The sequence below is a fragment of the Nuphar pumila genome, chromosome 4, assembly GCF_984573655.1.
Source record: "Nuphar pumila chromosome 4, dmNupPumi1.hap1.1, whole genome shotgun sequence".
Lineage (NCBI taxonomy): Eukaryota > Viridiplantae > Streptophyta > Magnoliopsida > Nymphaeales > Nymphaeaceae > Nuphar > Nuphar pumila.
In genome coordinates, this window is record NC_143252.1 from 93539642 (window position 1) to 93562067 (window position 22426).

The 22426-nt window shown below is 35.7% G+C and overlaps 1 protein-coding gene across 1 annotated transcript in view; it reads right to left on the bottom strand.

Annotated features, from left to right (window-relative positions):
- The window catches only part of DCL2 (dicer-like 2), a 232028-nt gene extending 223126 nt beyond the window's left edge, over window positions 1–8902 (bottom strand). Inside the window, exons 1-6 of the mRNA XM_090005046.1 lie at window positions 8787–8902; window positions 8495–8672; window positions 8261–8374; window positions 5194–5328; window positions 4485–4569; window positions 4212–4276 (exon numbers count right to left, since the gene is read on the bottom strand). Coding sequence (XP_089861172.1) covers window positions 4212–4276; window positions 4485–4569; window positions 5194–5328; window positions 8261–8374; window positions 8495–8672; window positions 8787–8902 — 693 coding nt within the window. The remainder of the gene's footprint in view (window positions 1–4211; window positions 4277–4484; window positions 4570–5193; window positions 5329–8260; window positions 8375–8494; window positions 8673–8786) is intronic.
- Window positions 8903–22426: the final 13524 nt, after the last annotated feature.

Below are 22426 nucleotides of genomic sequence, written 5' to 3' on the forward strand. Positions count from 1 at the left end.
GTCCTAGTGGTTTCTATAATATGGTGATGTTTTCGTTCTGCCAGTCCATTTTGTTGTGGTGTATAAAAACAAGATCTTTGATGTGTGATGCCATGCAATTTATGATAATTTTAAAAATCTGTGGATAAAAACTGTCATCCTGAATCTGTGCAAAAAATAGTAATATCATTTTGAAACTTGTTTTTAACCATATTGTGAAAAGTTTGAAAGTATGAAAATACTTCAGACTTATGTTTGAGAAAGTACATCCACGTATGTCGGGAGATTTCATCGACAAAAATAACATAGTAAACAAATCCTCCTTTAGAAATTACTAGTGCAGGACCCTAAACATCCGAGTGTATTAATTCAAGTGGTCTTGAAGAGAAAAAGGTTCTATTCTGAAATGGTAATCTTTTCATTTTGCCGAGAATACAATCTTTACAATCAAATGATTCAGAGTTACAAAATTTCCCTAGATTTGGAAAATGTTGGATTTTGGCTATATGTGGGTGACCAAGTCTCTTATGCCACAGTTGCAACTCTATTTTTTGAATATTATAACAAAAAGCTTTCTTCGGCATTTCCAAAAAATCTATGTAATAGAGTCCTCCTTCTCTATAGCCTTCCCTAATCAGCTTGCCTGACTGGCGATCCTGTACCCAACAACCATGAGAAGAAAAGAAAAAAATTACACCCATAATCAAAAATTTGAGATATAGATAAAAGATTTAAATTTAATTTGGGAACATGTCTAATTTCTGGAATAGAAAATTTCTTTGTTTTATAAATTTTTTCAAAATTTCCTATTCCTTCTATTTCAATATAAATTCTTTCCATTTCTTCTCGTATGAGGCAATAGCCTTGATTTTCTCTTTTCTGATAGAGGGACCTTTTTCATGGGTTCTTCCTTCGAGAATCCCATCATTCCATTCCCGGTCAGGTTAAGGGTTAAACCTGAGCCTCATTTTGATGAGGTATTTCATTTCCCGGTCAGGTTAAGGGATCAAACATGAGCCTCATTCTGACGAGGTATTTCATTTCTCAGTCAGGTTAAGGGTTAAACCTGAGCCTCATTTTGATGAGGTATTTCATTTCCCGGTGAGATTAAGGGTCAAACTTGAATCTCACTTCTTTTGAAGCAAATTTTTCTAATTCATTATCCATTTCATATCTACCACTTTCATTAGGGCTAATTTCTTTGTATCCAGTCAAATCCTTCTAACTGGGGCATTTTTATAGCCCAAATTTGGTGTGTTTTAGTTTGCCACTAAGCTCGTCCTCAAGCCGGCTTAGTAGCAAAGAGGGGCATCTGTAAACACCCTAAATTTTCCTTATCCATTCTCGAACAACCCTCCTCGTGCAGTGTCAACCCTGTTAGGTCAGTGTAAGAGTCAAACCCCGAGTCTGTTTCAGAAAATCACCACTTTACCCATTTTTATTATGAAAATTACCATTTTACACCTAGATCATCCCGGACCCCAGTCAGTCGGAGTCAACCAAGCTCATTGGTCAGTTCATAACAGTTAGAATATTAGTCATTTCAAGCTCATTTGAGCTCACAGTGAGAAAGACATTTTCATTTCTGACCATTCCTGCCAAAATGGGATCATTTCTTCAGAAATGAGCTCATTTCTCACTTAAATCCAAGTTTATTGTCTCCGACTCAGTCAGTCATATTCCCCTGAGTCTAGCCTGAGCTCACCAGGAGCTCAAGTGGTCAAATTTCAGTTCAAGACCATTTCCAAATGTCCAGGAGCCCATTTTAGCCCGTTTCAGCTCTTTCAGCTGAAATTGAGCCAAATCCAGTTAATTGAGCTAGTGTTCGAGCTTCAATTTTTGTTCATCTCAGTATTAGTGACCTTTGTTCTAGCTCAAGGTCAGCTCAGATCCCTAATTCACTTCACTCAAGTGACCATTCCGTACCATTTCTCTAAAAATGGCAGTATTTCTTGAAAATTTAATCAGAGAGTCTAGTTGAGTCAGTGTCTGGTCAGTTCATTTGAGTTCTGAAACCCTAAAACCCACCCCAATCTAGCTCATTTCAGTTCAATTCAGCTCAAACTCTAATTTTCAGTGTCACTCTAGCCCAGCGGAGTCCAAAAACCATTTCTTGAATCATTTCGCATATTTTATTAATTTTAACACTTTTTGAACTGGTACAAGTGTCAATCGGGGTCTAACATCCAAAATTCTTCATTGAGGGTCTGCATTTTGCATAACATTTCATGTCATTTCTCAGAATTTCATAACATTTCATCACATTTCATTTCATTTTCGAAGTCTAGAACTCCAGTTTTATAAATTTCAATCCAGATTGAGTTTTAAAAGTTTTCAGAAATCAATTTCAAACCCTGGGTTTCCAAAATTAACATTTTTTCCCTCGGAAGTCTACATTTGAAAATATTTTCTTGAGAAAAACAATATGGATTTCTTTCAAAATCAAATTTTCAAATTCTACACTGGATTTGCTTCGCAATGGGGTATTGAACTTCAGAATCCAAGCTCGTTTCAAAAACTGCCAAAAATAGCGCATTTCGTCAGAAATCTTTCTAAAAAGACCATTCTACCCCTATGATTCTCAAATCTTTCTAAAAAGACCATTCTAGCTAAAGCAGGAATGACAGATTGTAAACCTCTACCCACACCCAGTGTTGTTAACCAAAGGCTCAGTATTTGTGATGGTGAGTTATATCCTGATGCAGTCAAGTATCGGAGTTTAGTAGGTATGTTACAATACCTTACCTTCACTAGACCAGACATTGTGTATTCTGTCAATCAAGTATCTCAATTCATGCATGAACCAAAGACTGGTCACATGGATATTGTCAAACGCATCCTTCGCTATCTAAAAGGAACGGTGGGTGATGGACTAACATATACTCAATCTTCATGGAAATCACCGAAACGTGACATACTTGCCTATACAGATGCAGACTGGGCAGGAGATCCAAATGAGAGAAGGTCTGTTTCAGGATACTGTGTTTTCATTGGGAGAAATCTTGTCTCATGGAGTAGCAGAAAACAGAAGGTTGTGGCAAGATCTAGCACAGAGGCAGAGTATAGATCTATGGCAGCTACCACAGCAAAAGTGACCTGGATTAGGCATCTTCTTAAAGAGATGGGAGAGGATATCTCAAATTCGACACTTATGTGTGATAATAGAAGTGCTATACAAATTGCATTCAATCTTGTTCATCACAGTCGGACTAAACATATTGAAATCGATCAACATTTCATCAGACAAAGGATAGGCGACAAAGAGATTGAACCAGTTTATGTGCCTTCAGAAGACCAAGTTGCCGATATGTTTACAAAAGGTCTTACAAGTCATCGCTTCTGGTATCTGAAGAACAAGTTGCACATGGTTCAACCCCATGCACAACTTGAGGGAGGGTATTAGAATGTGGAATACGGATTGGATATGGATCCAATATCGGATCCATATCCAATCACGAGTTTTGCTTTAGTTGTATTATTATGTAACATGTGTCACTTATAAGGGGCAATTTTGTCCCTGTAAAAGATAATTGTAACCCTATATTAATGAAGGCACTAGGGCAGCAATCTGGAGGCTTGAAGGCTGCCGACTTCTCAAGAAAGGTTCTCTCTCTCTCTCTCTCTCTCTCACGTGTTTTCACAAGAGACGGCTGCACAAGAAAAAGAGAACTCGTTAAGTTATTAGGGTCTCTCTCTATGTTAAATAGAGAGAGGCTTAAAAGCATAATTACAATCAATCCCCATTATAAAAGCAAAAATACAAATAGCATCTTAATATAAAAGAACTTTACTTAAAACCACCTATTCTCAACAGATACAACAATCATATTTTTTTACTTTTGGCTCTCTAGTGAAGTGTTATTATGTATCTCCTTTGTGGGAGTGTATTTGGTCCATTAGTAACCACTTTGTGTTTGTGATTTCTTGTAGTCCTTAGTAGCCATCTATTGTACTTTTGCTTATTTCATTTCAATGCACTAATCCAAAAAGTAAACTGATTTTGACTAATAAGTTCAAACAATTATATGAAATCAATTCATTTTCTACATGTGAGTGATAACATATTAGAACATCCCACAAAATCAATCCAAACTGTATGAGTGATATTTTAGCACAATACACACCATACCAGTTCACATTTTGGAAGCAGGTCACTGTAAGTGCAAAGTGCAAACAGAGATGAAGCACAAAAAATATAACTTGAATAAAGAAAACAGGCATTAGAAATAAACCTTAGAATTCAATAGGCACTCTATGTGCGCAATATGCTTTGCATAACATTCCCTTGAGCCCAAACCTATGTACAAAAAGAAAACGTAGCATCAACCCTAATATATTATCATATAAAACAACTAAACAATTTTATAATTGTACCATACAGAATTGTGGTTCCCCTAACAATCAAATCACACATAACACAGTTTGAAATAATCTAATAGCATCATTCTGAAAAGGAAAACGCCAAAAATATATACATGTTAGTATAAAAATAAATACAATTTTACCTTTTGAATTTACGGGTGAAGCAGTAAGTCCAATTATTCTAGGTAGATTTTTAGACCCTTGCTTCAAATTCCTGTGGTAGAACTCCTGGACGAGTAATGAAAAATCATTAAAAACATCAATCATTATCACTCAAAATTGCCACAAGCAATCTGTCTACAGCAATCTGTAATCCCTTTGGTCCTTAGGCCTCGCCAAGTTGATGGCCATGGCCTACAGACCCTAGCCACAAAGTCAATGCTGCCTATATAGGTGATCCAATTTTTGGCATACACCAGCAACACATCCCTAGATGGATTTGTATGCATATGTTCTGTGTAAAGACAACCGACACTTCACTTGCTAAATTGATCAAACTTGCACGGTAGTTGAGTCAAATTTTATCACGCCTTTAAAGTGTATATGTTAATTTCCAAATCAAGGCGCGAGTATTATCCTCAATGACATCTTTCCATTGAAGGAAACAAAAATTTCCAACCAAAATGCCAATTTTCTAAAACTTGAGCACTTGACCCAAAGGAATCTAGCAACTAATCAACCCATTTAAGCATGATCTCTAAACTCTTTAGGGACGATGCCACTCTCTTAGATGGAGCAAATGCTCATGAGATTCATGTTAACCCTTTGATTTTTAGCAACTTAAGGTAATGTTGATTTATAAAATACAAACAAAAGTTGAAATGTTATGTCCAGGAAAAGCCTAATACATACCTGCATAATACAAGCATATGGGCTTTTTCCCTTAGCATGATGGCATTCATCAAAAATTAATAGCTTTACCATATCAAGCCTGAAATAGCTGTGACGTAGGTTATCAAGAAAAATTTGAGGTGTCATCACAAGCACCTACATAGAAATAGATAAACAAAATATGGTAATGTCAAATAAATTGGAAGGGCCGACCATCATTTGGATTTTATTAAAGCAAACATCTAATCACAAACATCATGTGCTTGAAGTCAAGGGCTTAAGATATCTACAATGCAAAAAGTAAGACTTTAAAACCACACATTGACTTTCTGAACATTTTGACCCCTAAAGAAATATGGTAAAAAAAAGTCAAAAAGTATTTTCAATACACACCAATAACAGAACAAGGGACTAAATGAACTATACAAAATGCTTCATACTCCCATTTTTGTCAAACCATGTAACTGTTCAAGTCAGATCTATGTCACATGGGTGCGGGTGCGGGGGTGCGGCAAAAAAAATATAAAAAAAAAAAATTATATAAGGGTGTCCGGGGTTCCCCCAACGCATGTCCCAGGAGGGGCCGCCCCTGACAGGGGGTTATAGGGGGGGCAGCCCCCCCCCCCCCCAAGATTTTTTTTTTTAAATTCCGCAGGCCATTTCATAGGGCAAATTTTAAAAAAAAATCCAGAAATGGACCAAAATGACCCTAGGTGCATTGACCACACCCAGGGTCGGGTTGACCGCACCCGCGTCAACGCGGGTGCGGCACCTGTCTGGCCGAATCCCTGTGACATAGAGTCAGATCATCCAATATCTTTCCATGTCTAACAATCAGTCACACAAAGTAGGCATGTTAAAGGAAAGAATCAATGAGGCATTGAGATGTGATAGAAAAAGACATGATCAAAGAATCAAAAGAGTGCTTGGTGGTCCATGCAAAACTGGATTGAACAATATGAAAAGCTAAAAATGATCAAAGGATGCTCCTAAACATTTTTTTACTTCATTGGTGATACTACTAACTTTAATGAAGCGGTATCCAAAAGAGGAGAGCTCAAAATTCACTTATGGGCAAGAACACTAGTGCAACAATAGAGTGATTCGAGCTTTCTGATGAGAAAAAAGTTGATACTTCAGAGGTCATCAATGCAAAGACGAAGAAAGATGACAGGAAACCTCAGAAGGACCCAACACCATATAGGCAAATGATTAGAGTTTTATCTTATCTCTCTATTACTCATCCTGTCATTCATTTTGTTTGCCAATTTCAATATGCTCCTACTACAGTTCATATGAGTGTTGTTGAAACTATCAGCCTTTGATATATTTTAGGGAGACGAGAGAGAGAGAGAGAGAGATAACAGAGAGAGAACATCTTTCATTAACCCTAATCACCTACTTAAATAGGGATTAGTAAAATGGAAGTTTACAAATAGGCATACGTAATTGTGCTAAATTACGTATGACCACCCCAGATTTATGAATATTTCTTTTAACACTCCCCCTCAAGGCGGAGCATATATATCTATCATGCTCAGCTTGCTGCACCATCTTAAAAAAACTGCACTTGCGATAGGCTTGGTGAAGACATCTGCAACTTGGTCCTCAGAAGTCACATGACTAGTAGAAATATGTCCCGACTGCACTAAGTCGCGTATATAGTGGCAATCAACTTCAATGTGTTTCGTTCTCTCATGAAAACTGGATTGTTAGCTATATGGGTGGTTGCTCTATTATCATACATCATCAACATTGGGGATGGAATCATCACTTGTAGATCTCTCAGAATGGACCTAACCCACATCATTTCAGCAGTTGTTTGAGTCATAACTCCATATTTTGATTCAGCACTCGAACGAGCTACCACAGTCTGTTTTTTACTTCTCCACATAATTAAGTTTCGTCATACAAACACGCAGAACCCTATGGTGGATTTTCTATCATCGATGGCCCCTGCATAGTCTGCATCTGAGTACGCAATTATATCAAGGTTGGAGCTTTGTTTATATAGCAATCCCTTTCCATGAGAGGATTTCAAATACTTGAGAATCATGATAGTTGCCTGCCAGTGCACTCGGGTTGGTTTGTCCATGAATTGACTTATCTTGCTCACGGCCAAGGAAATATCTTGCCTTGTTGTGACTACGAGACTGATGTTTCTTCGTATTCCATGTTGTGTTGTTGATTGAAGCCATTGGAAACATGTTTAGCTTTATGCCTTTCAACCATCCCATTTGGGTTATACTTTATAAACACATTTATTTCCAACCATTGTAACAATATCGGCTATATATAACCTATATATCCCCAAAAGGTTTCACGATACGCTGGATTAAAATTTAAGTTTTTTACTGATATTTTTCCTTTTTTTTTATTTTACCCTTTCAATGACAAAAAAGCAAGTAAAAAGAATGTGATCCCTCAAGATTTACATTATCTCACCTGTTTTTGTAGCAAGTTTTTACCATAGTTTTCCTATTTTTTATTTTCTTCTTCCTTTGTTTTTCTTTCTTTCTTTCTTTTATTTGCATAAAGAAGAGATGAATAAAAGGACAGTAAAAATATGGATGTTTCTACTTGTTTTCAAGTTTGAAAGGTTCTTCCTTTGCTTAATATTGTTTTTATCTCTGCAAAATCTAAAGCTGGAGGGGATTTTTTTTCTTCATCTGCTTTAATAGCAAAAGAAGTGCCTATAAATTAACAGTATATAAGCTATACAAAGTCGATACAGAATATAAGTTGCCGATATACTAATTTGTGACCATGCTTCCAACTATACTATGTTTTGTGTAGATCGTCTTAAGAGGAAGAGAACATGGCCTCGGTAAGTTTTTCACTCGATATATCTTGCCCTGTATGTTTCTCATATCAGGTGAGGCAAACAGCCAAGTAAACATGCTTTCAAGATAAACCACGCCAGGAGAATCAACTTATAATAAACAATTATGATACACTGAAAGAGAAGAGAATGCATTCGAAAAAATGCTAAGGAACGAATAGCTTCCAGCAGTTTCATGTTCACCATTAACTGTCGATATTGAACTTTTATTTTTTTTTTTTATTAAAAAAAAACAGAAAATGGTACCTCAAATTCCTCTAGTTGTTTCTTCCAAACTGCAGCGTCCCAAAGGTCGACTCCCATATCTCCCCAGAACATGCCTACTTTCAAGTCCGTGTGCTTTTTCACCACTTGGGCTTGCTTATGAAAATTAATGATGATGTTGGTGTTAGTACAATAAGAGAGAGACTCTATGGACTTAATGTTGACACTCGTCCAAGTAGCAAATGATGGAGAGACCCTGTATCTCTCTCTACCTACCTGGTTGACTAAGACGACGGTCGGGACCAGGAAGACGGCGATGGACTGAGATGGTTTACGCAAAGCATGAGCGTATCGGCGCAAGAGCATGATGGCTATCAGAGTCTTCCCAGAACCAGTCTCCAGGAACACGATCGTGTTCTGCTTGATGGCCATCTCCAACGCTTCCAGTTGATAGCTGAACCGGCGTCGCCCATGATTTTGAAACGATCAAACAGAAGCAAAACGACCGACAAACAGGAAAAGAAAAAATAAGAAGAAGAATAAGGCATGGAAGGAGGAACTTGCTTACTTTCTGGCGAAGCCTTCAGGCTCTTGAAGGGTTGGAGCGTGCCGATGTAAATCATCGACCGACGACAGCAGCAAAGGGTTTGGCTTCCCCTGCTCGCGACATTCCCCCTCCTCCATTCAATGATACAACAGTTACCAACTGAAGGAGGTGAAAAGTGTAATGGAAGAACTATCGGTTTCTCGCTTCTCAACTCGCAGCGTAACTAGTCGAGACAGAACACCACCGACCTACGCTTGCTCGCGTATATCAGCCTTCACGCCTTTTATATATATATATATATATAAACCCGCCCATGACAAAAGACGTTTTTGGGTTGGTTTATACGACAGAATTCAAAGAGTCGGACTGGGTAAAGTAGGTAGGATTCGGATTCAATTTGCTGCTTGGCATTTATATCTGACCCGAATTTGAATCTGACAAGTCCAATCCAATTACCTAAAGGGTATCTGATTAGAAAAAATGAAGCTTGATTCAGACTTTTTCTCTTTTCCTACCCGACTCTGAATATGATTTTGGACAAGATCGAATTCGGTAATACCAAGTCCGGAATTAGTCCGACCCATTTACATCCCTCACGTACGCTCCACTCAGACGGCAAAAGCATCGCTCGCTATGCGGGTGCAGTCTTTATGCTGTGAAGGGGGAACACGTGAGAGTCGAAGAAAAGAGGGAGAGATTCTTAGCTTACTGGCGAAGGCACGAAAATGGCTCCCACACGTTGCATTGCTTGCCCCCATTTGGAAATCTGTATGTATTCTTGGAATTCTGTTGTGTTGCAAGCTTTGCAAAATCAGCAAACTGGTTTATTGAAGCTCAGAACCTTTTGGTTATGTTTGGAAGTGGATAACTAGCCTGAAATCTGCTGTTACACCGGGTTATTGATAGTTTGGACATGATCTGCTCTCCCCCTTTTTTAACATCTCTAAAGGAGTAAGGGTCCGGTCAATTCTCCCCTTTCTACACCAAATAGTGTGTAACTATAGGGTAGTGGCAATAAGAGGACCTTTGGGAGGTAGTCACTCTCGCCCTATGTAAAAGTTAAACTAAATTAATAGATAATTAATTTACATATAAATTACAAATACAAGTCATAACAGCAAGAGGTGTGTCTCTTAGACAGGAAGAAAATGTGTCCCAAAAACCTACCCCTTACAAGTATACAAAAACGGCCTTATTGAGCCAAGATAGCATAGAAAAAAACATACATGTGTTAACATACGATTCTTTAGGTTTACAGAAAATCATTATATTATGTAAGAGGTAAAAGGATTGTGAAAGTCCCACCATTCTTGGTGATTATGAGCATAACAGCGCACGCTTCAGCTCACTGAATCAGCACTTCTACATCTTCGTGTTCCTACATTGGTTTCAGAGCAAGGTTCGAACCGGTTTTGCAGTGCGTAACAAACGCAGGTTGACTGACCGTGAAATACCGAAAATCAAATTCAACAAGGAATAGCGCATAAGGTCAGTAAAAAATATGAAAAAAATAGTTTTTCTGTTTTGCAAACAATGAAAAAAAAAATGCTTGGGCAAACTCGGTTTGGTTTTGCGATTAAAACCTGAAACAGGAAAACTAAGGGTTAATGTGAAGTGAGAAAGGAAGAGGAAGAACAGGACATACCACTGTCCAAAAAAATAGAAATATGATCGGTGTTGCCCCATATGACCATCCAGGCACTGAAGGATTCCTTCATGTGCTTTATTCTGAATCTTCTATATATTTCCCTGGAAGAAAAAAGGAATTTGAAGCTTTGGCGAGAAATGTATTGGAGGTTGTTTGATTATAATTGAGGTCTTTTCCTTCCAACTTCATTCGAGATATATTATGTTGTTTTCCAGATCTTTGTTTGTGGCAGTTTGTCAATCCAGAAAGGGAGCAACAATATGATTAATCAAACTGATCATCTGAATAGATATGCTGCTAAAAAAGGGTAAAGCCCATTCCTTTGATTCACTGCTCGATTTTATCCATGGGAATCAACCGAATCGATTGGATGAAGTTCAGTTCTACAAAAAAAATGAATGAAATTACTGATGGAGATTTGCCTTGGAATTGTGAGAAGATTTCACTAATGGAGCACACTTCTGTTGGTGACAAATTATATTTCTGGATGAGAAGTGAGTGTTTAGGTGGTTTGCATCTTCAGAATATAGATCTCGTAATTTTAATCCATGGACAAAGGTTGCTGCAAATCAGCTTATGGCTGCCGAAGATAGCCCACAAATCTATTGGGTTCTCATGGACTGGACTTAGTAATTGATGATACATGAATTATGCAACATGTTAGTGATTTATTCATGCATTTTGTGGTGAGTTTAAAGTTTAAAACCTATGATTAGATGTGTTTTGATGTCAAGGGGTTGTGGTTTGAAGTTCAAAAAAATCGGTGTTAAAATAAGAGAGTTATGGCAATTTGAGTGTTAGGGCACGGATTTCTGTGATCATCGCAAAATTTTTGCTCTCTTGTATCTTTCTCTCTCTTTCTTCTCTTTTCCCTTTCTGACCTCTATTTTCTTCCTTTTTGAAGGGAGAAAATAAAAGACAAAAAAGAAGAAAGAAGAGAAAAGAAAAGAAAGAAGAAGAGAGAAGATGAACTCTTTTGTGGGGTCTCACTTGACCTTGATTTGAAAATATTTAGAAAAATAACTCGCCTCCATTTTGAAATATTGCAGGAAAATGGAGAGACGGGATTCGCTTGTCAGTACGAGATTCAACCGTTCCTGACGCCTTTACTAGGGGTAATCAAACCAAATATCGAATTTATGCCTTTTTGCTTTGCTAAAATATGATCTAAAAATTTATCCTAAGTCTAAATGCACAAAGAATCATGCTTGTGCAATGCAAGGATGTATGCTCTTTGGAAAAAAATGGTCTTGGAAATCTCCAAGTGTTCTGAGATGAACTTGATAATGGAGTGAAGAGATGGGTTTTGAATAGTAGAATCTAACCTAGACCTTGAGATAGATCAGAGAAGTTCTAAGTCTTTGAAATAATCAGAGTTGGGAAAATAAATCTTAATTTGAAAAGAATGATTTTTTGAAGCTGAGATAAAAGAGAAAAGGAAGGAAATTTCAAAGTCAGAAAAATGGACTTTGAACTTAGATTTAAGAGAAGAGAAAAATTGAAATGGAATTGAATTTAAAATTTGAAATGAGGATGGATTTGAGAAATCCAAATGGTATTTAAAAATAGAAATGAATTTAGGAAGTTCAGATAAAATCTGAAAATGGAATTGGATTTGAAATCTAGAATTAGGATCTGAAATCTGAGATCCAAGATAGAGTTGGACTCTGGATCCTAAGATGGATTTGGATCTAAAGTCTGAGATCCAAAAGTAGAGATGGATTCTGGATCCTAAAAATGGATTTGGATCTGAAGTCTGAGATCCAAAGTGGAAGTTGAATTCTGGATCCTAAAATGGATTTTAAATTTGAAGTCTGAGATCCAAGATGAGGTTGAATTCTGGATCTATGATCCTAAATGGGGATTGGATCTCAAGTTTGAGATCGAAAAGTGGAGATTGTTCTTGGAAATCTAGATCCAAGTTGGGATTATGATCTAACTTTGGATTTGGATTTGGATTCTAAAAGTCCAAATGGGACTTTTGAAGATGGATCTGGGTTTTGAAAACCCAGATTTGAATTTAAAATTTAAGGAGGGTCAAGTTTTGAGATTCAGAATCAATCTCAAACTTTGATTTTGAATTTGAAGATGAGAAAAATAAACTTGATTTTGAATCAGAAGATGAATCAGAAACTTCAAAGTTTAAATTGAATTTTGAAGTTTTGAATTTTTGTTTTAAATTGGAAATTTGAAGTTTGAATAAGATGATTTTGAAATTTCAAAGTCAAATTGGACTTTGAAATTGAATTTTTGAATCTTGAAATGAGATAGAATTGAATTTGAATTTATAAATAAGATTTGATCTGAGAAAAAAAGAAAAAGAATCACTTGGAAATTTTAAAAATAAAATATGATGCAATTCTATCCTAAATGATTAAGGAATTTGAACAATTTTGAAATTGGATTTTGAAAAGCTATTCCATTCTTTAAATGAATTAAAAATGAAGTTGAAGATATAATACATCCCTGACTATGGTCATTGAATGTATTATATAATAACCATATTTAAATTCAAGTGAAGAATAAAATACATTTTTGGTGCGTTTATGGAGATTAAAATGAAATTAACTCTCAATATACCCTGACTATGGCCATTGGTATATATATTGAATTAATTTTAAATTAAATTCTGATAAAAGAGGAAAATATTTAAAGAAAATATGATGAAATTTGAAAAAGATCCAGTGTTATTTATAAAAGATAAAAATTCTAAGTTTTGTTTACATCCTGACTATGGCCATTGATGTAAATCATCAACTTAGGATTAATTACCTTTTACGAAATGGTGCACGTGTCATTCGTGTTTCACCATTGTGAGATCTTGGAAATAAAGGCAAAAAGCATGAAAATAAGCAATTTATGATATTACTATGCTCATTCATTCTATCTAGGAGTTGGAAATGTAAAGAATTCTCGTTATATCTTTATTACAAAAAAAACTCCTAATCTAAAAAGAAAAATGACATTTTTTTGCACGATTCCTGCAAAATTCAAATTAGCACAGAATATAAAATGCAAATGGGAAAGAGATGGTACTTTACATACAAGATGGAATACTCACATGTTTGAAATTTAAAAGGGGACATGAGATGCATAGGGCTAAATGACTGCATATGAGAGGGGTACTTGTCTGAATATACATGAGAATGTATTCATGAAAGCATATATGTGCACATGTTCCTATGACTAGGGAGTCCACATTGAGATTCAAATGCCTTTATACATATAACATATATATATATATGTATGTATATATGTAAGTATAAGGGTAACTTGAGGTGCAGTAGGATGATATAGTGTGCATAGTGCAGTGGAAGGGTTTACAAGAACTGCAAGTTGGGGATGCAGCAGGCTGCTGCAAACGGCATAGTGGTAGCAAGATGGCAAGTGACAGGTGAGAAGTGAAGAGTGACTGCATAGGTTGCAGTGAAGTGAAAACAATGTTGTGTATAATGTGGTGTTGTAATCACAACAGTGGCAAGTATAACAAGGTGATATACTGGAATGTGTTGCAAATATTAAGTGGCAATGTGATGTGATTGTGAAGATGAATTGTAGCTGGGTGTAAGATGGGCGTGCAACAGTGCTACAATGTAATGAAGATGTGATTGTGCTTTTATTTATGAAAGTACAGATATGAGATATAGAACATGCACATGATGAGGCTACAGTAGCCACGAGCTGCTGTGAAGGCTAAAAATTTGCTCTAAAGGTGAGAAGTCGCAACAACCATGGGCTGTTATGAACCTGAGGTTATAAGTAGTCATGGAAATGGTGCTGCTGAGGAAATGACATTGTGCCAATGTGGTGATGAGTATTGATAGGTTTCACGGCTTGATCTTTGGTTCCTCTCCTTCCACGTCCGTCACCGGGCCAAATATAGTCGCCAAAACTACACAGATCCCCATGTCTTCCTCTTTTAAGCCACTCAGTCAAAGCAAGATCCATAAGTCACTTACTTGATTGAGATACAAGTGACCCAGTATGTAACCAGTCCTACCATTGTTACGACAATGAAGCCATACATGATACTTCAAGTACAAGGTTTTGATGATGAGCAAGTGGAATCAACTACATTTCAGCGAAGGCTATGAAGAAATTGAAGAATTCGATGAAGAATCTTTGAAGACTAGTGTGCAAATGTTTAATTCATTAAAAGTCTTAGATTCTTGTAAGAGCCTTACTTAGAGTGCATATTTAGGTTGCATTTCACGTTAAAAGTCTTTAGAAAAACTTTTCTAAAAAGAACCCTCATGAAAATCTTTTTAGAAAGCTCTTTTCTTAAATTTTTATGTTTATTAGTCGACCAATAGACTTACCAGTCGACTAATCCTTTCGCGCCATATTTTCTAAAAAGTCATTTTTGTCAAATTAGTCGACCGAAGGTTTTATCAGTCGACTAGACAGAATGTCTGTTTTCTGGAAAATTAGCCGCAGTCGACTAATGGTTTTATCAGTCGACTGAACAGAACATGTGTTTTCTGAAAATTTAGCAGCAGTCGACTAATGCTTTTTATCAGTCGACCGAACAGAATGTTTGATTTTCAGAAGATTTTAGCAGCAGTCGACTAAAAGGTTTTTCAGTCTACTGATGATATTATCAGTCGACTAACTTTTCTCAAGTCGACTAAGTTTCAAAAGTTTAGATTTTCAAACGGCTTGATTAACAGATCAGTCGACCGACGATAACTGTGAGTCTACTAATAACTAACTATTAGTCGACTAACTGATGTTTCAGTCGACTAATTTTGCCGTTTTCCTGAAACTTCAAAAAGGCGTGTCTTTTTGTTTTTCAAACGTTTTGATCGTTCAAAATTGACAGTTTTGACACCCTTTTATACTCTCAACGTATGTTAAACTTTATCTATAAATATGAGTGCATTTTACACTCATTACAACAAGAATTCAATCGATTTGAATCATTTACTTATTATTTTTCACTCCTATTCATTCAAGTATTTGTTTTCTCACTCACGTGATATTTTCACTTCAGTTTTTCACTCAAATCACTCTGAGAGATAGTGAATTCGTGAGTAAGAGTATTTCAACAACCTCAAAAGCCAATTGCATCTCATTTGCATTCAAAAGGAAGGCTCATAGGTTGTTTTGTAAGTTGTTACTTATTTTCTGTAAAAAGGACTCCTTGGTGTAAAGGAGTTGTTTGCTTTCAGTAGGGTTGTTACTGAAAGTGGGACTAATTATGGTCTGTGTGATCTTGTAGTTAACAAGGTTGATAGTGGAAATCTCAAGCGGGTTTTGCTTGGGGACTGGATGTAGGTCGGATTAGACCGAACCAGGATAAAATCTTGTGTTCTTTGTGTGTTTGCTTTGAGATTTGCAAAATCATTAATTATTCCGCAGACAATTTTTTAAAAGCACTATTCACCCCCCCTCTAGTGCTCGTTGCCTAGATCCTAGTGCACTTTCATTTGGTATCAGAGCACAGGTTTGTTATTACTTTGATTTGACCATCATCTAGCATGGCAACTACAACATCTCAGCACAAAGAAGGATGCTCCTCTGTTCGTCCTCCTCTCTTCGACGGAACAAACTATGGATACTGGAAAGTAAGAATGACAATATTCTTGCAATCCATGGATCTCGATATCTGGAGAGTTGTTTCAGAAAAGTACCAAACTCTATCAACTGATTTCAGCCGATGGACCGATGATGAAAAAAAGACTGCTTCACTAAATGCCAAAGTCATGAGTGCATTATATTGTGGTGTTGACAAGGTAGAATTCAATCGCATCTCTCAATGCTCTACAGCAAATGAAATTTGGCATACTCTTCTAGTAACTCACGAAGGTACGTCAAAGGTAAAGGAATCTAAAATTGCTTCTTTAGTTCATAAATTTGAATTGTTCAAAATGAAGCAAAATGAATCTATATCGGACATGGTAACTAGAATGACCGATATAACTAACATTTTGAAATCCCTTGGAAAAGAATATTCACAAGTGGATTTAGTCAAAAAGATTCTAAGGTGTTTAACTCCTGAATGGGAGAGAAAAACCACTGCTATTGAAGAAGCAAATGATCTCAATACTCTCACTCTTGAATACTTAGTTGGTAACCTAATGGCATATGAGGTCCAACTTCAAGACAGACAAGAAGAAGAGCCTAAGAAGAAATCTCTTGCTTTTAAGGCTACTTCTGACTAAGAAAATTCAGAAGACGAAGATGAAGATATTGCCCTCATCACAAGGCAATTCAAAAGATTCATCAAAAAGGGAAGATTTCAATGAAAGGCAAAGAAAGCAGATTCTTCCATTCCCAATGAAGTAAAGTGCTTTAACTGCAAAAAGGCAGGACATATCAAGAAAGATTGTCCTCTTCTCAAATTCAAGCCCAAGGACCAATTCAAGAAGAAAAAGGCATTTCAAGCATGTTGGGATGATAGTGACTCTTCTTCCGATGAAGAATCAAATGAAGAAGTTGCCAACATGTGTTTTGTAGCACAAGAAGATTCGGTAAGTCAATTTGACTATGATGAGTTATTTGAAGCATTTAATGATTTATATGCTAAATTTAAGAGTCTTAGTTCTAAAAATAAAGAGTTAAAAACTGAAAATTTAACTCTTGACTCTCAAAATAAAGTGTTACTTCAAGAAATAGAAGATCTCAAGAAGGAAAATTCTTGCCAAGCACTTGAGATAAAAGAAATTGGAGTTAGAACCAATCTCTTACAAAAAGAAATATCTAGTCTTAAAGAAAAGTCAAATGATCTTCTTTCTATAGTGACCAAATTCACAAATGGTCAAGAGAATCTAGAAAAACTTCTTGGTTCTCAAAGATGATCGGTTAATAAAACCGGATTGGGATATATCTTATTTGATACTCAAAATAGACCAAACTATGTGGTGAAAAATCAAAGACATTATTCTCAACCTTTTGTTCATAAAACTAAACTTTCTAGTTCTAATAGAAATGCATCTAGATATGATTATTCTAGACATGTTTATTCTAAATCCTTTTATAGAAAGAATATTTATTATCAAAGGAAACCAAAATCCAAATGGATATGGGTTCCTAAGACTAACTCTCATGGACCCGAAAATAGAAAGGGGTCAAATGCTCTGTTTTCTGATTTTGTTGTAGGTACACAATATAAGGAGCAAATGGATATTGGACAGCGGCTGTTCCAAACATATCACTGGAAGGCCGGAGTTATTTTCCACCTTCCAAAATAAGGATGGAGGAACCGTCACCTTTGGTGACAATAACAAGGGAAAAGTGATAGGTATTGGTAATATTGGTAATCCAAAATTTCCCTTGATAGAAAATGTTCTTTTAGTAGATGGTTTAATGCATAATTTAATATCTATTAGTCAATTATGTGATAAAGGTTTTCATGTTTCTTTTAAAAATGATTTATGCTCAATTTATGATTTTCAATCTAAAAAGATCATTTTTAAAGGTAAAAGAAGGAACAATGTGTATGAACTATATCTAGATGAATTACCCACTTTTAATGAAAAATGTCTTATTGTTTCAAATGAAATTCAATGGTTATGGCACAAGAGACTTGGACATGTTAACTTTAAAATTATTTCAAAGTTATCCAAGAATGATCTTGTAAGAGGCCTACCTAGAATACCATATAAAAAGGATCACTTATGTGATGCTTGTCAAAGGGGTAAACAAATCAAGAGTTCTTTTAAAGCAAAAGATATAGTTTCAACAAAACGTCCTCTTGAACTTTTACATTTAGATCTATTTGGACCATCTAGAATTCAAAGTTTGAATGGTAGCAAGTATGCTTTTGTCATAGTAGATGATTATTCTCGGTTTACATGGGTGATTTTTCTAAAAAGCAAAAATGATGCTTTTTCAGAATTTTCTAAACTTTGTAGAAGAATTACAAATGAGAAATCTACATCTATAATTAAAATTCGTAGTGATCATGGTGGTGAATTTGAAAATGAATCTTTTCTAAAGTTTTGTGATTTACATGGTATATCTCACAACTTTGCTTTTCCTAGAGCGGCTCCACAAAATGGAGTTGTTGAAAGAAAGAATAGAACTTTGCAAGAATGTGCTAGAACCATGCTTCAAGATAAAAATTTACCAAAATACTTTTGGGCTGAAGCAATTAATACAGCATGTTATGTCTTAAATCGTGTTCTTATTCGACCAATTTTACATAAAACATGTTTTGAATTGTATTATGATCGTATACCAAAGATCTCATATTTCAAAATTTTTGGTAGCAAATGTTTCTTGTTAAATACCAAAGATAATCTTGATAAGTTTGATTCAAAATCAGATGAATCAATATTTCTTGGATATTCTTCTAGAAGTAAAGCTTATCGTATTTTCAATAAAAGAACATCTTGTATTGAAGAATCTTTACATGTTGCATTTGATGAGAATTGTGAGCAGGTTATACCTCTAAGCGAATGAGAAGAAGTAATACTTCAAGAAGAACCCTTGATAGAGAGTACTTCTCAAGAAAATATTCCTCTTCAACCGGTTTGGAAAGAAGTTCCTAATCATCCACATGAACAAGTTATTGGTGAAATAAAGAGTGGTGTCCAAACTAGAAGGCAGTTAGAAAAATATATTGCAAATGTTGCTTTCATATCTAAATTAGAACCAAAGAATATCAATGAGGCTTGTGTTGATGAATTTTGGCTTTTGGCCATGTCTGAAGAACTTAACCAATTTACTAGGAATGATGTTTGGGATCTAGTTGATAGACCAAAGGATCATCCGGTAATTGGAACAAGATGGGTCTTCCGAAATAAGCTGGATGAAAATGGTGAAGTCATTCGTAACAAAGCAAGGCTAGTGGCACAAGGCTATAATCAAGAAGAAGGCATAGATTTTGATGAAACCTATGCGCCAGTGGCTCGATTAGAGTCAATTCGAATGATGCTTGCTTTTGCTAGTTACATGAACTTCAAGTTATATCAAATTGATGTTAAGAGTGCATTCTTAAATGAACACATCAATGAAGAAGTTTATGTAGAGCAACCTCCAGGCTTTGAAAACGAGAAATATCCAGAAAAAGTCTACAAATTGAAAAGAGCTTTGTATGGACTCAAACAAGCACCAAGAGCGTGGTATGAAAGACTACAAAATTTTCTAGAACAATCTGGTTTTTCCATTGGTCGGGTAGACTCCACTTTATTTATTAAAAATCTTAATTCAGATATTCTTATTGTGCAAATTTATGTTGATGACATAATATTTGGTTCCACTAATGATTCTCTCTGTAAAGAATTTGCTAAAGCTATGCAGGAAGAGTTTGAAATGAGCTTGATGGGCGAATTAAACTACTTCCTTGGACTTCAAATAAAGCAAATTGAAGAAGGAATCTTCATCAATCAGGCTAAGTATACAAAAGAACTTCTCAAGAGATTTGGGATGGACTCATCGAAATCAAGAAGGAATCCTATGAGTACAACTACTTCTCTTGATAAAGATGAAAATGGTAAAAGTATAGATACTAAGCTCTACAGAGGTATGATCGGATCTCTATTATACTTAACTGCTAGTCGACCTGATATTATGTTTAGTGTTTGTATGTAAGATTTCAAGCTAATCCAAAGGAATCTCATTTAACTGCAGTAAAAAATTTTTTTCGTTATTTGAAAGATACTTCAGATTTCGGATTGTTTTACCCAAAATCATCTTCTTTTGATTTAGTTTCATATAGTGATGCAGATTTTGCAGGAAGTAAATCTGATCGCAAGAGTACTAGTGGAACTTGTCATTTCTTAGGAAATTCCTTAGTCTCTTGGTTTAGCAAAAAGCAAAATTCAGTATCACTCTCAACAACTGAAGCAGAATATATAGTGGCTAGTTTAGCATGTTCAAAAGTACTTTGGATGAAACAGACCTTAAAAGATTTCGGTTTGAATTACTCCGCAACAACTATTTATTTTGATAACACTAGTGCTATAAATCTTTCGAAAAATCCTATTCAGCACTTAAGAACTAAGCATATTGAAGTTAAACATCATTTTTTAAGAGATCATGTGTTAAAAGGAGACATTTCGTTAAATTTTATTTCCACTAAAGAACAACATGCCGATATCTTCACTAAACCTCTTAAAAATGAAGATTTTATGAGAATTAGGAGAAAACTAGGTATTTGCTCGTTTTTGGATTTATAAAAATGCTGATTTTTGAATAAAATCTCAAAATCGCACTATATTAGTCGACCGCTAAAATTCTAGTCGACTGGTGTTTTAAATTTTGGAATGTATCACACCATATTAGTCGACCGATATATTTCTAGTCGACTGATGATATTTTTAGAATGAGTCACACATTCTTAGTCGACCAATAAAGATTTAGTCGACTAAAATTTTTTAAAATTTTTAAATGAAGGGACCCGATACCCCTTGGATTTTTAAAACACCCGTTCTTTTTAAAATAAGCATCGTTTCACTTCGTTTTAAAACACCCGTTCTATTGGAGACACTACAAGCATGACCCTTGAAAGGGTATAAAGGGAAGAACACTTGAAAAATAAATAATACTTTATTCATGAACAAAATGCTTAAGAAGCATGGTAATATACATTGAAGGGGTTCACCCCTATATATACAAAAAAGTGGGAGAGAGGAGAGCTCATTTTGAGCTCTCCAAAAGAGACGTTGGATTCCAACGTCTCTTAATATAGCTGTTGGACTACAGTCCAACAGCATTTATTATTATAGCTGTTGGACTATAGTCCAACAGCATTTATTATAGCTGTTGGACTACAGTCCAACAGCTACTTGCACAGTCAAGTTCCAACAGGAACTTGACTGGATCAAAATATCTAGTTTCTATTGAACTAGATGCTAAAAAACAAAATAAAAAAATAGAAAAAGAAAATAATAAAAGAAAATATAATAATATTAAATAATATATATATATATATTGCAGTTTACATTTTAACACTCCCCTTCAAACTTACGGTACACTGAGCGAAAGTTTGTCTAAGAGGAAGTGAAATCTGGGAGCAGCGAGAGGCTTGGTGAAGAAGTCTGCTAATTGATATTCTGATGTAACATATGGCAGATCAATGGTTCCATGTAAGTATTCCTCTCTGACATAGTGACAGTCCATCTCAATGTGTTTAGTGCGCTCATGGAATGTCTGGTTGCTTGCAATGTAGATCGCACTTTTGTTGTCATAGCACATCTTTGAAGCTTGCATTGCTTTAGCTCCCATATCTGCTAGCAATCGTCTAAGCCAAACAACCTCCATAGTGGTGGTTGTCATGGCTCTGTATTCAGCTTCGGTGGAGGAAAGAGAGACTTTCTGCTGCTTCTTGCACCTCCACAAAATTAAGGTTTCACCTAGGAACACACAAAAACCAGTAGTTGAGTGTCTATTATTGGGATCACCTCCCCAGTCAGCATCAGTATATGCAATTAAATTTAATGAAGATGAAGCAGACAAGAAGAGTCCTCGTGAAAGAGAGGATTTTAAGTATCTAATAATACGCAAAATCACTCCCATGTGCACGGAGGTGGGAGCATGCTGAAACTGACTAACTGTATGAACCGCATGAGTTATATCTGGCCTAGTAATGGAAAGATAAGAAAGAGCTCCAACAAGTTGTCTATAAGGAGTAGGATCATCAAGAAGTTCTCCATCATCAATTTTCATTTTAACATTGACAACTTCTGGAGTGTCTACTTTCTTATCATCTGTAATTCCAGACCTGGAAACGATATCAAGAGCAAATTTAGATTGAGATATCAAATACCCCCGAGGGGAATAAGCAACTTCAATGCCTAAAAAATATCTTAATAAACCTAAGTCAGTCATTTCAAAGTGAGTTTTAAGAAGAGATTTGATATTTGCAACTCCCTGTTTGTCGCCTCCGGTGATGATCATATCGTCCACATAGAGAAGAAGAATAATGATGCCTGCATCAGATTTCTTAACAAACAAAGCAGTGTCAGTTAAACAAGGTTGAAAACCAATATCAAGCATAACATGACTAAATCGGTCATACCAGGCTTTTGGAGCCTGTTTAAGACCATAAAGAGCTTTTTCTAGACGA